General features: G+C 40.6%; 1 protein-coding gene across 12 annotated transcripts in view; it reads left to right on the top strand.

Annotated features, from left to right (window-relative positions):
- FGGY (FGGY carbohydrate kinase domain containing) overlaps window positions 1–16,480 on the top strand; it is a 282,954-nt gene that overhangs the window by 187,141 nt on the left and 79,333 nt on the right. For all 12 annotated transcript variants that reach the window (XM_039555991.1, XM_010408771.3, XM_039555988.1 and 9 more), the window contains one exon: window positions 15,819–15,934. In XM_039555991.1, the coding sequence (XP_039411925.1) occupies window positions 15,819–15,934 (116 nt within the window). The remainder of the gene's footprint in view (window positions 1–15,818; window positions 15,935–16,480) is intronic.

Below are 16,480 nucleotides of genomic sequence, written 5' to 3'. Positions count from 1 at the left end.
GTGTTGGAGTAGATGAGAATTAATGGGAGGTGACCCAGCTATTGCCTCTAGTATCCATGCACAAAGAATTTTTGTCAAAGTTGGAAAGAAAGTAGACAAACTCTTCATGCTGTAGGTGGCTGGGAAGAGTTTGAGGATGTGCAGAGAGGTTTGCCTGTTATATCCAAAACTCTCCCCACCCCCAAAGCCCACTTCCATTTATTCATACATAGTACATGGAGTTAGGATGAGGGAAATAACTTCAACTTTCACTCACTGTAGTTTGAAATAGTTTTGAAACTATTTAGATACTCTCCTCTCCGTTCAATCCCATTTTCCAAGGTGACCTTCTTCTTCTGAGGAATGAAGCTGGATCTGCACAATAAGGTGTTCTCATATTTAATTAAAACTGAAAGAGGGGGAGAACATGCCACAAAATACAAAGAAAACTCTTTTCCTGTGGTTTCCATCTTCTGAGCTTCCCTCCATGAAACTGTTTGGGAGTTTCTGATGCTGGTTTGTCATTGTATATAAAATACCTCAAACAGACTCCTTGGAGAAAAAGAATCACTGTGATGTAATTTTACTTTCAGGAAAGAAATTGAGTGTTCTTCCTGGCTTCATGGAAAAACTAGGTGTGGTGTTGTCCTGAATTCCTTGTACACAGCATCTGTCCGTGATGTTAATACCCATAATGCTTTCATCTCCCTATAAAGAAGTGAAAACAGGGAATGTGTAAGAGCATGATACACTGTTGGCACCTGTTTTTCATATCCATCCCCTCCCGTGCCATTCTTGCCCTCTATTCCACCCCCAAGCTCTGTGGGCACATGTGCAGTCTGGATTTAGTCTCCTTCATGAATGGCTTCTTTCATGTGCCATCTTGGGGCATGCTGCCCATGAGATAAATATAGATATATAAACATATATATAAAATTTTAGTGTGTGTCACAAAGACAAGTTCTTCAGTGCTCACCATCCCTCATGCTGTTGCCCCAGTAGCATCAGGTGTAAATCTAACAGGGAGGCTCTCCAGAGGGGTTCCAGTTTGTTTAAGACTTTCTGGGTTTGTATATTTTGTCCTGTAGCAGCTCTTCCTTCTGTGTATAAGGACAGTTCATAAACAGATGTTGAATCTCAACATGGTGCCTGCTATTTCCTGCTATTTCTGACCTGCCTGGAACCACACAGACAATCCTTATTCACCCCAGTTAGCTCCACTGGTAATCTACCCAAGTACATTTCCTGCTAACTTCTTTCTTTTTCAGGTTCTCTCTTTAAATGTGGATCAAAGGAAACTTATACCTACTAAAATGTTAAGAGATTTCTGATTGCCCAACCTATCAAGAGACGTATTAAGTAATTAAAGTAGGTGCTCATTTGCTTTGGCACAAACAGAGAAAGGAGGAGGTAGAATATAAAGAATGATGTCCAAACTAGCACAAATTAACCTTGTGACTGTGTTACCTGCTGTGCTGATGGAAATCACTTCAGGCTGATTCAGGCTTCATCCACTATCTCATTTGCTTGTTAGTTTATCTGAAAGGGCCTCTATTTGTGTGTATGTGCATAAAATAGGGACTACAGTTTTACCTCATTAAATGTGAAACTCTGCTTGGAGGAATATTGCTCAAGAAAACCACATCAGGCCAAGGTTTTGAAAATGCAGACTGGTTTAGAGAATGCATTTTAATATATTGAAGCCTCGAGCCATCTACCTCTGCTCCTCAGAGCTCTACCTGAAAACTTTCAGGGCTGAATAATTTAAGGTTTGGGATTTTTTTTTTTAATTCTTTCTGCAAGAAATACTAGTCTGATGTTTTATTTTCTTAAAGTCTGAACTCCACATAACTTTTTTTCAGAACTGTTTATCCTCACTCCAGACATGAACCTTGGAAAGGTGGCAGAAAAAACAAACAGCTGCTGTGTTTTTGGGCAGTCTGCATTCCTTTAAACTCTCTGAGATCAGACTTGTGCTGAGATTTTCAAATTATTTGTCCTAGGGCTTAACCACTTTCACTCCTGCTTAAAAGTCAGTGAATTTGCCATACTGGTGCTTGTGAGAGCTGTCATGCAGAGCCTTAATGATTCAAGAACTATGAATATATGATGTGTTCTTAGGGCTTTTTATTATTGTTTCATTCAAACTTCACCTACCTCCCTAATCATCTTTCCATTTTTGGACTCCAGTTCTTTTTTTAACTTAAGCACATTGCTTAAGATATTCTAGGGAACTTTGTTTTCATTTTAATTTTGGGGGTAAATTTGATACATATAAAAATGTTATTAATGGACCAAGGTGGAGGTAGTAAAAAAGGCTGCCACATTCCCAAGGCCCAGAGTCAGAAATTATCTGCTCAAGTTTGGGTTTCCTTCACAAGTGGGAGACAGGAAGAAGAGCCACGGGTCCTATGGCAGCATTTTGTGCCCTCTTTATGAGGTCTCCAAAATATGGTCTGTGAAGCTGGTGGATGAGTCAGGACAAGCCAGGCTTGTGTGGTAAAAGAATATTCAATGTTTTGGGCCCTCACGTGGATTTTCCTGCAAGATGTGGAGATGCTACTTCTACTTGTGCCTTTTAAGTAGCCTAAATCCCAAGTGTGTCTTGCAGTGCCTTTCCAGTTCCTGGAACTTCCCTGAGTGCAGAGATTGGTTGTACCAGGTCACTATTCTTGTGAGGTGGGTGCGTTTACTAGCAACTGGAATGGACAAACAAAGCAGTCAGGCCAGCTCTGAAGGGCTTTTCAGTTAACTCTGCTCATTCTTGTCTTTGGGCCCTTTTCCAGCAAAGCACTTAGGCACGTGCTTAAAGTTAAAGCCTGTGCTTAAGTGCTCTGCTGGTCTGGGTCCTTTATTTGCTGTCCAAGCATGTTGGTATGAACAGGCTGTTGGTTGTAGGAATGTTTGAGGAACTGTTCTTCTTACACTGCTCATTTTCCTTCTGTGAACATTTTGGCCACCTATGGCCCAGAAGATTTAATTTGTCCTTTCAGTATAACACAGAGAACGGTTTGAAAATGGTGTTTGAGAACCATTTGAAAACCTCTAGCAGGTTATTGATTAGTTGACACTGATTATGAAGAAACAGTGTATTTGGAAAAATCAAGGTCAGTCCAACCAGAGGAGTTTTCATCTAATGTTTTGCTGGCAGCATTTGTCATATGACAAAAGCATCTTCAGACTGTTCAAGTACTATGGATTCGGTATCCAGAAAATTCTCCTTAAGTAACTGCTGTCTTTTAGGTGGCACTTGTTATTTTTTGATCTGTATGCAGATTTGTTTATTTATTTCTTTCTGGTTTTCACAGCTGCAGTCCAGAGTTTCCTATCTTTGATTTCTGCAGGCCAGCAAGTCTTATGCTGTCCCTCCTCATCATTCCCACACCATCCATGGCAAGTCAGGACAGGAGAACTGAGTTAAATTCAGACCTTGGGAATTCTCTCTGGGTCTTGCAGCAGTGAAAGCTGGCCTTTCACCTCTAGGGCCATTTTTGGACACCAGGGAGTTGATTTTCTTTGTGCTTTTCTTTGTGAGGGTGCAAACTGCTTTGCAGCAATGAAAATGGCAGAATGTGCAGCCTGATATTGCTGACCTAACTGTGGAGGTAGCAAGGAAAATCCATATGGGATAAGCCAAGCACAATCCTGCAGTTGCTTATGCAGACACGTGACTTACAGAAATGCCCCAGCTGACGTCAGAGACACTTTTTGTTCAGGTCAAGTTACTCACACCCACGTCTCTTTAGGACCAAGCTCATAAATAAATAGTTTACAAAATGGCCTTTAGAAATTTCATTCTTAATTTCTCTCAAATAAAAATGTAGAGGCTCTCTGTGAACAGTGATCTTTTTAATTCCATCGTTTAGTTTGGTAAAACACAAATGTGGGAATTCTTTTTGGTTTTTGTTTCATTAGAAACATATACACCATTAAAGAGGGAATAAAGCATTCCTTTTTAAAGGCATCTAACACAGAGATTTTGAATTGACTTTTAGTCCATTCTTCTCTGTGCTTGCAGCATTTGTGAGTGTATTTTCTGCAAGTAGTGCAGTGTAATTCAAGTTCCAAGAAAGGGAAAGACAAATATTTTAGTGTTGTTAGGGCCGCATGAAAGGGTTCATTAGAGTTTAGAGCAGTGGTAAAACTCCACCCTGCTGGTTCAGCCTCACCTTTCCCAGTGCTCAGTGTGAGACAAGCTCAGGCAGTACCTGGGAGGCTGAGCTCTGGCTCTGAGAGCTCTGGGGATGTGCATTCCCAGGTGAAGTTGTTTTTAAGATTTAAATGAACATAAAAACCAATCATGTTCACCTTCCTTGTGTAACAGGCTAAAGCATCTGAAATTAGAGGAGCTTTATTTTATCTGAAAATAAAGATTAACAGCTTTCTTTTAGCCACTCTCCCAAGAGCCCATGGGTTGATCTGGTTGGTTGTTAGAACAGGTCAAATGAAGTTTATTTAGTGCAGTCCCTTCTCTTTGGCAGTGGCAGCAGAGATGCTTTCAGAGGAAACAGAGGGAGAGAGGAATCCTAGAACTGACAACACGTTAGCATCCTTCTGGGGACAGTGCTTTGAAATCATGCTCAGTTCATGAGCATTTGTATTCCTTTATGTTATTTCTCTGTTATTGTGACTGGAAGCAGTCTAGGTATCCATGTAATGTAGCCTCTTTTTTGTTTTTCTTTTATTTTCTCTTGGTCCCAGCAGTACCTTTTTTTCTTTGAATGTCTTTATTTCTACATTCTGAGGAATAATGACACCTGATTCATCTACTCTGTAGCATTCCTTATTTTCTGCATTGATCTCCATTCCTCTCCCTGCTGACGTAAAGCAGCTGAAATGTTTTTTTTCATTCTTACTTTATGGAAATTTATGTGTTCATTTACTCACTTCTGTTACCTGTTTCAGAACTCCTTGGTGGGGTTTTCTTTGGCTGGTTGTTGAAATCCTGCAGCTGTCCAAATACTACTGTTGATGCCTTGGCTTTGTGTGATTTGCTTAAAAAATTACCCTCTTTTTTAGATAAATACAATTACAAAGGGCTGTAAATGCAAACCATAATTATTATTAATTAAAGATGCTCTAGAAATAGATGCACTGCTGCTGTCATTTAAAATATTAAAATACAAGCATACTGTACATATATGATGTATGTGAAATGACCCATCTTGCTTTTCCTTTGATTTAAATCACCTTAAAATCTAACAAAACATGTTTTCAAAAATTGATGCTAATGACTAAATTTTGACTGAATATATAAAGTATTTAGGAATAACTTTATGATTTTAAGAGTTTACGCTGACTGAACTGATTTTTGTGGTGGGAGGTACCAACACAGCTCATTGCCTGAGTAGGAATCTGTAGTGTGCATCTTTGATTCAGGTGCCTGTGGCAGCTGTATCCTGTCATCCAGACTTGAGTAAGACTTGAAGGTGGTTTTCCTGAATAAAGGAGGGCTCAATATTCGAGTTTAGCATGTGAAAGGGGATCAGCCTCCATCAAAATGCAGTTATTAAGACTTTCTTTTATTGCAGTACTCTTGGCAATTTCCCTGCTTCTGTTCTGGTTTCACTTAGGCTTTGTCTGGCCACAAGTGCATGACAGCCGAGGTTCCAGTTCAGCACAGTCTGACTAAGCTGGTAAAAACTCCCATTAACCCCACTGACAGCTCTTCAGGACTTTATACTCACACATGTGTTCAAGTACTGTGCTAAATTAGACTATCAACAGTTTGATGTTAGGAATATATACATTATTTACTCATGAATTAGTAAAATGTGTCTTCATAGCGAACGTGTGAAGAGATTTCTGGACCAACAGTTCTGTCTCTCAAAATACCACGGGTAGGGCTGTAAGGGTGGGGTTTTTTCACACCACTCTAATTCTACTCAATTATACGAAGACAGCAGAAACCACATAATGAAGTGTAGCCCTGATCCTGTGGAGATTTGTGTTCCTGGTCGGTGTCTGGAGTGTCAGTGTGCACATGGTGCTGGCCAGGCAGCACCCTCAGCATCTGCCACCCTTCCCAAACTGCTGGAAGAGCCAAAGACTCCCCAAGTCCTTCTGCTCCCATGTGCATGTCCTGTGTTTGCTTTTCACCCAGAGGGATGATACAGGGTCATGAAGCAATAACTGCAATCTTGCTGTAGCCTGCCCATGTTATTCCCTGTGGAATAAGGAAGTCTGGAATAATGCAGTGGCCGTGTGTCCGTGGCAGGGGCAGTGACTGGGGCTGGCAGATGTGCTGGGTGATGCACATGTGGATGTGCAGCCATTGTTGTACTGGGAGAAGCTGATGTTGCTGACAGGAATAATCTCACTCTATCCAAAGCCACGCAGAGGGGAGGGAGCTGAGACCCAGCTTCCTTTTTCTCAGTGACTTGTAGCCTTTGCTTAATTTCTTCACCAGCTTCCTTGAGTGTTTGGTGAAGCTTTGAGCTATGGTAAATTTGTTCAAGCTCAGACTTCCAGAGGAAGCTGTTCACTGGCTCTGTGCACCACTACTTCCAGTTTTAATTGTGTCATATTTAACTGCCAGAAGGTAACAGGAGAAAATGTGTTTTTTAAATACAAGCTCTTAATTGAAATAAATATTTGACTTCCTATTGCAGAGTGGTTTGCTTGAAATACTGAGCTTGAAAGAATATATTTTTGTGATTAAATGGAACTGAAACATTGCTGATGTTGCAGAAGGCAGGAGGAATGTCCCAAGGCTGCTGGACTGCAGTGGCTGGAGACAGGGGCTCTACTTCCAGTTTTGCTTTTCATTTCCTTTGCCATTTTTGAATAATGTTTTTTTTATAACCTCTCCTCCATTTATTAAGCTTATAAAATTTAAAACAGTAGCTACTTAAAACAGTGATTCAATTTTATATATGCACACTTTTTTGTTCCTCTCATATTTAAAGATTTAAGCTATAGTTGTCCATAGAAAGATTTTTAACACGTTCAGCATCAGTGTCTGAATGGTGTCTTTCTGTTTGGGTCTCAGTCTCTAGACTGAGCCTCTGGAGTTCAGGATTCAGTTCAGGGGTCTGAATGAGGTTTTACTCTTTGACCCTCAGCCAAATCCCTCAATTTTGTTTGCCTCTGTTTGCCATCTTTTAAGGGAATGGATTAAGATTTCCAGCCCCACATGCTATGTCTGATTTGTCTAGACAATACATTTTTTTGTCTAGGACTGTGTCTCATTATGAGTTTTTCAACAATGCTGAAGACAATGGGCTTGAATCTTGGTTGGGTGTCTGTAACATAATACAGAATGAAATTAATAAAAAACTCAGCAATCTGCTGACTCTTGGCCTCCCCTTGCCTCATGACATGGTGAGGCATATGTGGGTGGATAAAATGGTCTTATTTTATACTTTCTGGTCCAACTCAACGTGTTTAACTAAGTGCATCCAATGAAATTATTAGATGCACACAAGGGATTAATGACTCGATAAATTGCACTTCAGGTGGGTGGTTCCCTCCAGGTTTGGTGACATAAATTCTAGGAAAACTGAATTCAAGACTCTTAAGTCTTCCCATCTTTTGATAGCCTGTTTCTAAATAGAAACACACTTCTAAAAAGAACTGGACTCTGTTAGAAACAGTAGAAGAAACATCATCTCATCGTGGTCAGTGTGATTCACCTTCTGTTGGATGACTATTTTGACATTTGCAGTGTTTGATGCATTTATTTGTATTTTTAAAGGACAGGTTTAAATAGATTACAGCAGACACAAACAGGCGCATTCTCCCAATCCAAGGTAAATATCTCCATGTGTACACACATACAAACGTGTGTGTATTTATGAAAAAATAAAACAAGCCAGTTTCCTTACCATACTTATGTATCACATGCACACTTCCATGTCTTTTACAAGATGTGCAAAAATTAAATTTTAAGGAACCTCATCCAACAAGTATTTTCTTTAAGTGAATTAATCCTTAGAGTCTGAGTGTCACAAAAGGGGTTTTCCCAATAATCTCTCACAAAGTTTGAGATTTATCTGTGTAATATAACGTCAGACTCACACCTCCTTTGGAATACAAGAAACATCTACACTCTGCATTTCTCAAGAGACTTCTGTGCTTATTGTGGTGGTAATTGGAGGTCACTCTTCGCTCTGGTTGGATGGTCAGAAGGTTGATGCCAGAGTTTAAAGCACTTCATTGCTTTGAAACCTTGTGCTGCTATGTAGGCTTTGAAAATGATCCTATTGTTCTTATTTTTTTCCTTTCAAAGTGGCACCCAGAGTTTAAATATAACATGGAATCTTGTCAGGGAGTGGCTGTATTCAGAGGAGATTATTATAGATGTGGGTGTAGAAAATTGCAAATGTGAATTGTATTTTTCATACAATAAAATCTGTCCCTTTAAGTAAGCAAGACTTGCTTAGAAAATCTGTGATTTAAAAAGCCAGCCAAAACCCTCTAAGTGTTATAGCATGAACACCAAATACTAGAGCAAGGTTTGAGTTAATTAATACTTTCTTCCCTTTACAGAAAGAGTTTTAACTTTTTGATTTGCTGATTGAAAGACTTTGTTTCCTGCTCGCTGCTTGTTGCTGGGGGCTGAGTGACTTCCACACACACACAGGGTGGTGTGAGCTCAGGAGAATCACAACTCCTACACCCTGTATCCCAACAAAAGACCTAAAAGTCCTGTCTGGATGAGTTTGGAAATCTTGGTGTAATGCCTACGCCTGTTGGTGAGAGTTTTGATGGATCCCAGTCCCCCAGGGGCTCTTGATGTAGCTGCCATTCCCTAAGGGCCTCTCTCTCACCTAAAAGAGAGTGTTGCTCTTTCATGGGCTCTGCTGTGGCAGGGAGATTTATGGCAGGGGAAGGGAGACCTGGTTTATATTTTTCAATAAAAGCTGTGCCACCAGTCCAGTGAGAATTCTGACTTTCCACATGTGAGGCCAGCAGAGCTGCTGACTACAAGTTCACAAATTTTTTAACCCCAAATTTAGTCTTGTTCGTTGGGAAGGAGTTTGGTAGGACCCTGCAAGTTCCTTGAGTCAGCAGTATTCAGGAAAAAATGGGGGGAATAGTATATCATTAAAACTGTGTTTTAACCACAGCTTTGAAAGAAAAGCTGTGAAATCTTCACACCGTATGTAGTACTTTGATATGATTTTTTTTTGCAGCAACAAACAAACCCCCAAACTCGAAAGGGTTTGGAAAGGTATTATATAGCCAAATACCAGTATCATTGTTAGCTTCAAGTATGCAGCTTGTAGGTCATGGGCTGTTCACTGCCTTTTGGGTTGGTGGCTTTGTGAATTGGTGTCTTCAACCAAACTTGCACACTTATTGGAAAGAGGAATCTTTTCTACTAAATCCTTTTTGTTTGAAACTGAAGAGGAATTTTCTCATGCTCAGTTTTCCTCATGGTGAGGAAAAAGAAAAAAATCCAAGTGATTTTTTGAACATTAACTTTTAAAGTTTGAGATGTGGAGTTTAATCCTATTTCCCCCGTGAAATATGACAAAATTGCCACTAACCTTAGTGTGAACAAATACTGGCCTTTCAGCATGATATTGGATCATTCTTATTTGTATTAGTATTTTTTTCTCTGCAGCTTTAGTGAAGATTTCAAAGTGGGGAGAAAGCTTTGCTTTTGCTGTGATATTTAACTTCCTTCAAAAAATCTAAATGGCAGCCAGACTACTTTTAATTATTTATGATAAATTGAAGTGTTACCCAGAGCATAGGAAGACTGAAGCTCGTAGACCTGCTAACGCTGATTACAGTCATTTCCTTGCTACCTTTATTGAATAGGTTTAAGTCCTCAGACATGCAAAGACTGAAAGTGGAGGCCCATGAGTGCAACTGGAATGTGTCTGCTACTTGTCCCAAACAGGCTTCCCCACCTGTCTTCTTTGTTTGGCCTGTTGAATGTTTTGTTGGAAGAAGAAAACCCTTTTCAGGCAAGAGTCAAATTGCACGGCTCGCTGAGACAATGGGTTTGGGCAGGCAGGAATTTCATAGGCTTTGGGTCAAAGGCAATAATCACAATAATGTGTTGTAAATGTTAGGAACTTGGGATTTGCATGGCTGGGTGGCTGGAACAGCCCCTGTCAGGTTTTGCTGTGTGTACCTGCAATTAAGGAGCTGTTGAAGAGGAAAGGAAGGGGGAGTGCAGGCGGCTGGTGTGAACTAAGGCACACCCAGGCACTCTCACCCTGGACTTTCCAACCAACCTGCCCCAGAGATGGGCTGAGGAACTGAGGGACAGCAAGGGCGGCTCTTCCTACACCACCCTGAGCCCAACCCACTGCCCTGGTTCCTTTCAGCAAATGCTCAACAGGGGCAGCATCTCATACACTTCATATATTTCAAGACTGAATGATCAGATGTCACTTTTTTTCTCCTCTTTCTTGAGAAGTATTCCCTTAGGACAAAGTTTCCCTATTTCCCCCTAGCAGCCAAATACACCAAGCAGGCAGAGGCATTTTTCCTAAATGCCAGTGGTGGATGTGGATCCAACAATCTGGTTCTGTTTCAAAGGCCATGGATTAATGGATATGGCATTACCATAACAGAGCAGAGAATAATTACATGTTTCCTATTGCTCTGTGATAACCTCCACTGTATTTTAGGCTCTTGCAGCTCCCATGCCCAGTTCTGTTCTTGGATGCTGGGAGTATGTGTGCTGGGTATTAAATTTTTTTTGCCTGGAACATTTTTGCACAAACCGTAGCCAGATCTGTGACTGCGCTAGAGCTGTAAATTGCTCCGTTTTGTGAAAAGCCTTGAGACTGTGGGGTGCATAATTTGGGAGGACATTGGCAGCCTGGTGCAGATGTCAATATGTGGAGTGTGGAGACATTCACTTGAGCAGAATCTACGCCCCCATTTACAATTTGAATTCAAAATCTGTTTTAAATTTAAAGTTTGCACAACAAAAGAAAAAGCATTTGATGTTGGGACAGTCACACTCCATTGTTTCAGGTCTCCTTCTTGCGTTCACAACGTCATAAAACTTTCTTAGCTTTTGATTCTTTGTAGCTTTAAATAAATCTGCCCAACAGACCGCAGAGAGTTACTTTATCCTACTGCACGCTATTCCTTTTGGGATCTAACTGTACCCTTTCCTTGCTTCTGTAGGATTTAGCTTTGGCACAGCCCTCAGCAGGTGCACCTGGCTTCAGTTCAGTGATCCAGTGATTGAACTGCTACACTGTTAATGATGACTACAAATTAATTAAGTTCATGAGTTTAGGTTAATTTCTGAGCAGTTGGGATGAATGAAGCAGATCCTTTTGCTTTGGAATTGAGAACAAAGCTGCCATTCACCTCAGGATGCCCCAGCCAGTGGTTCTCTGCCTTTCAGGCTGGTGACTGACTCATTTTCCAGGCTAACTAATCTTGTACCAACCCTCTGGAATGGAAGGCCATGTAGAAATGCCTTATGAGGTCACTTTTCAGGAAAAAATGTTTCTTTTAGTAACTTTTAGCTGATAGGACTTACCTATCAACCTATACTCAAAATAGGGATGACTTCCACAAGACAGCTGCAGTTAAGGAGTAACCCCCGGGAGTATTTTCATAGCAGGTGTCCTCCCAGGCAGGGCAGGATCTCTGCAGAATTGGGAATCATGCCCATGCTTGCTTTATCCCTTTTGGAGTGTGGGAGATGTGCCAACAAAGAAAGGGCCAAAGTGTGAAGCTCTGGTGATTCTTAAATAGTTCTGGAGAAGTTTTTTGGCACTTCTATATTTTAGCTACATTTTTCTGCAGATAACTTTGAGCGTGCAGTAATTCCCATTTTCAATGAATGTATCTGATTTCCTTCTCTCCAAGAAGTACAACAGAGTGAGAGAATATACTCAGAATGGGTGGATAATGTGGGAAGAGCCATGGAGAAGCAAACTTTGATCACCTGAGTGATCACAAGTCCAGTTGCCCCAGATCCTTTTGCAGGTTAGTTGCTTCCAGTTGGCATTTTGGGAATTACAAGTGCATGTTCACAGATTCTGTGTTTTTAAGACTGAGATTCTGGTCATGAAGGACTTCAGCACATCGAGTCAGTCTTTAGCAAGGAACTTGTAAGAAACTCTAAGCATAATCATTTTCCTGTTGAAAATCTGGTTTAAATAAAATAAAGATTTTCCATGCATGACGGTTGGGGGTTTTTTCAGTAGGAATATTCTAAGCATAACGTGTTGTTCTGAACAGAGAAAGGAAATCTTTCATTTCATTGTGCTGGGAATATGCTTGAGGAAAAGAGTCTCCAAACTCATGGCATTTCAGACTGGCTAAACAGGGCTCATGCTGCTGAGGGGTTCCATGCTGTGGCTCCTCAAATCCTGTGGTGGGTTAGGCAGTTGGGAGAGGACTGTTGCCTCTGGGATTGCCTGTTCTCTGCACCTCTGAACCCAGCTGATCCTGGGAGTAAAGTGAGAGGAACATTTGCTTCGACCCTTCCAGTTAATCCAGCTTCAGCTAGCACAAGTCTGGTGTTTATGGCCAAATAATTGAGGCAACGCTGCCAAATAGGGAGAATGAAATATTCCACAGCAGATATCAGTACTGTTTCTGTTTAATATCTGCCCTTCATCTCCTCAAACTTAGGAGTTCTGTGAAATATAAAATTTTCTCATAGTTGAGGCTTTCTTCATAGGTATAAAGATTTGGTTCCTCAGGTGGTTCTTCAGCATAGTGTCTTTCTGGATAGAGTTTTCCTGAGTTAAGAGTTGTGCTATCCCTTTTTCACGGTGATTCTCTGGAGGAGAATTTCTGAGTGATTTCCTATAATTTAGTATATATTAAAAAAACCCACAAAAAACCCCATAATATATGTAATATACATCTATACCATTGGCTTCAGCAGTGACAAGCCATGAATGAACTGCTCTTTCTACGTGTGCATAGAGCTCCCTAGGACATACAAAGTGAGCACCTCATCAGGTAAGGGGGCAGGGGTCTGAGTTCAACCCATCCAGGTGCTTTTGAAGCATGTGGTGATGTTAATCCATCATGCCATCACAAAGAAATCCTTTCCTCTTGAACTGTTATCTAGGAGAGCAGAATGCCCTTCTGCAGTGTAACACTTTTTCTTTGGTATTAAGGTGTTGTATAAAGCCATATTGTTCCATTAAACACCTACTTTTTGAGTGGCAGCAAGTGTGGAAGGAGGAGATTGAATCCCAGAGAAGTGTAAATGCTGAGACTATGTTTAAAAGAAGCATTTTAAGTTTCTTGCTGTGGCCATGAAAATCAAAACCTGCCAACATGATGATTTAGTGTTTTAGCTCAGATCTAAGGTTGGTTTTCATACCAGAACCTTCCCCTTAGAAGATCTGCCAGTCAATTCATTTGGGAAGAGTTGTCCTTCCCAGCTCCTTTTCCATACTGTGTTAAAAATTCAACCAAAACTCCTCTGTTTATCCTTGTTCTGTAAGCACTTTGCATTTATAAACCTACAGGGTCTGTTCAGTCCAGCCAGATCCTGCCACAGAGCTCTGATCTGCTGGAATTCTGTGGATTGGCAGGGGCGGGTGTGTCCCCATCCACAGTGATTCCCTGGGCCTGTGTGTGTGCTCTGGTGTTCCACAGAGGGAGCTGTGTGGGACAACAGGCCGCTGTTTCAAACATGTTCTTTGGAGCATTTTTCAGGGTGTGGTATTAGTTCAGAGCTTCAGTCTAATTAGAAAAAGACATATTTGGTTCTGATGATAATTTGTTATGATTTGGTGTTTCCCATATTTGGGAAAACTTGATGCATTATTGTTTCTCTCTTTATGTCTAAATTTTTCCTAAAGTGATGAAATGCTTTTTATTTCAAATACCCCATCTTTATTTTTCCTTTTAATGACAGTTTTGAACTGATTTAGGGAAAATGTTTATTTTTTCCCAGTATTTTCTTCAGCCTAGAATTTATTTATTCACCCAGTTTTTGTCAAAGGTCCTAATTAGATTTCTGTGTCTGGCTTTTAAATCCTTGGAAATTGGAATTTATTCTATCAACATTGTCCTTGCTGTAGTTACAGGTCATGTGCTCTTCCTGTTTTCAAACCAGACACTGAGTTGTGATTGTGTGATCTAGTCTTAAACTATTAAGAAGAAAAAAAAAAGGGGATGGGGATGTCAGAACTGTTTTAAGAGTAGTCCTGAAATGATCTCTTAATTTATTTACTGTTTTTATTTAGAGGGATATAAATAGTTAACTAATGTTTTTCCCCAAAATATGTAATGTTAATTATTCTCTTGTAGCAAAGAGCAACCAACACACATTTACAGCCAGTGGGATGTGACTGACCATCACCTGTCCTCTGGCTGTAAAAATGTGGTCACTCCGGTAGAACAGGATGGAAGGAAACGTAAAGCATTTAAAATACACATTTCTGTCCCAGATGAGAAAGTGGAAGTTCAGAGAGTCCATGTAATCATCCCATCTTCTGCTCAGTGTCACATAAGCGAATGTTGCTTCTTGTTATAAACCCCCAAAACATGGAATACAAGTCCCAGATAGTTTTCCAGGTCGTTTGCCTTTACTCTGTTTGCAGTATCAGTGTCTATAAGCTCTAACTTTGATTTGGCAGATAGGAAATAAAAATAGCTTCTCTTTTTCTGTTCCAAGCCAGGTTTGATGGGGCTTGGAGCAACCTGGGCTAATGGAAGGTGTCCCTGCCCATGGTAGGGGGTTGGAACAAGATGAGCTTTAAGGCCCCTTCCAGCCCATCCCATTCTGTGATTCATATTTCAGTCCCTGGGTAGTTGACTTGGAGGAAAGGGAAGATTTCCTTTTACTCCAAAAAATAATTTTTGTAGAGAGAAATTTTATTTGGCTTTTACTTATGCAAAACTGCAAGAAAAAGTCAAATGCTTCAGTAAAATTGAGTTTGCTTTGAAGATACACGTTCAAATTGTACCATCCTAATAAAGAGAATATGTCTGTGTAAGCTCACCTTGGCTAAACATGAGTCACAAATAAGCTGTCTTGTAAAACATCAAAGAAAATCCACCTCTGAGCAGGGTTCCTCTTTGAGAACAGTTAGGATGTTGTGTTTCCCTGAGATGCATCTGAGCTGTCTTGCACTTGCTGGCACTGAGGTGTTCCCAGGACTACGCAGAGCTGCAGTTTGCAGTGGTATTTAGCATTCTTAATACCTTGTAGTTGACTGACTTTTCAAGCACAGTTTAATACTGATCTTTTGAGATGATTCTTAGTGTTCAGACAGAAAACAGTCTATGTAATACTAAATCATCAGGAACACAGTTCGTATTTTGGGGAGGAATGAGGTTGGGGATGTTGATAAAAACCATTGTGTGTGTTAGGACAGACTTGCCTGCAAGTGCTCTTGTCCTCTGTGTATGTTCTGCTCCTGCCTGTGCCCTGTGGTGCTGTCCTGGCACAGCAGAGTTTAACATCAGCTTCTCTGGAATGAGACCTGTGCATGTGACCCCATCATCCAGATCTCCTGGAAATTGTAATTCAGTTGTAACAGAAGTAGTAATACAACGTTTTCCTAAGGACAAACTGTGTGCAAAGCAGCCATTTAGCCTGGAAAGGCAGCACTCTGAGCTGCCTGCTCGAGAGCTGTTGTGTTCCTGCCCTCCTCTCCCCCAGGCACATGCACAGCCTGTTATTTGACTGATTTATGCAGTGAAGTGGTCAGACCAGGAGTTGTTTCAGCAGAGAAGAATCTTAAACACAAGGTCCTTTTAAGGTCCTCAAGATGTGCACTCCAAACAGTAACCAGATTTTTTTTAATGTGAGCATTCTGCTGGAGTTTTTGACCAGTGGAGAGGAGATCCTTTTGCAGGAGCTTGTTTCTAGTCACAGGTTTAAACCCAAATGTGTTCGTTTGCCTGACTCTGTGCCTATATTGTCTCTTTTCTAGGTCCCTCTGTACAGTAGTGTGCAAGTGGACATACACGTCAGATAGAGGTTGGGATGACAGTTTCTGGAAAATGATTGGTTTGGAAGATTTGGTGAAGGATAAGTATGAAAAAATAGGTATATCAGGGTGGGTTTTAATATACATATATATTCATATTAGTAAAAAGCTTTATGTGTATATATAAAAGATATAAATATATATCTAGAGAGAAATGGGGCTTGGAGCAACCTGGTCTAGTGAAAGGTGTCCCTGCCCATGCCAGGGGGCTGGAATGAGATGAGTTTTAAGGTCCCTCCCAACCCAACCCATTCTCTGATTCTATGCATAAAAGATACATACATATAAAAAGATATTTTGCTGTATTATTGTGAATGTCAGCAGCTTCAAATAGGTTGCTGAGATGGCTGAATGCCCATAGGGAACAGACTTCCTAAGTGCATCCTTTACTCTGCATTATTGTGAGAAACTATGTTTAAATTTTTCATCTCCTACCCTTCAGAAAGGCCTGGAAGGCCTTTCTGTACTGCTCAGTCTCAACAAGAAAGGAGTAAAAAGGAGCCCCAGCAACTGATGACATGAAGGACACACTCAATATGGGTATATTGGATGGCAGGCTACAAAAAAAAGCTACAATATAGTAATTTATAGCTGTTACTGATAGC

Source organism: Corvus cornix, chromosome 8 (assembly GCF_000738735.6).
Source record: "Corvus cornix cornix isolate S_Up_H32 chromosome 8, ASM73873v5, whole genome shotgun sequence".
NCBI classification, from domain to species: Eukaryota; Metazoa; Chordata; class Aves; order Passeriformes; family Corvidae; genus Corvus; species Corvus cornix.
This window is presented reverse-complemented; position numbering and strand designations above follow the sequence as displayed.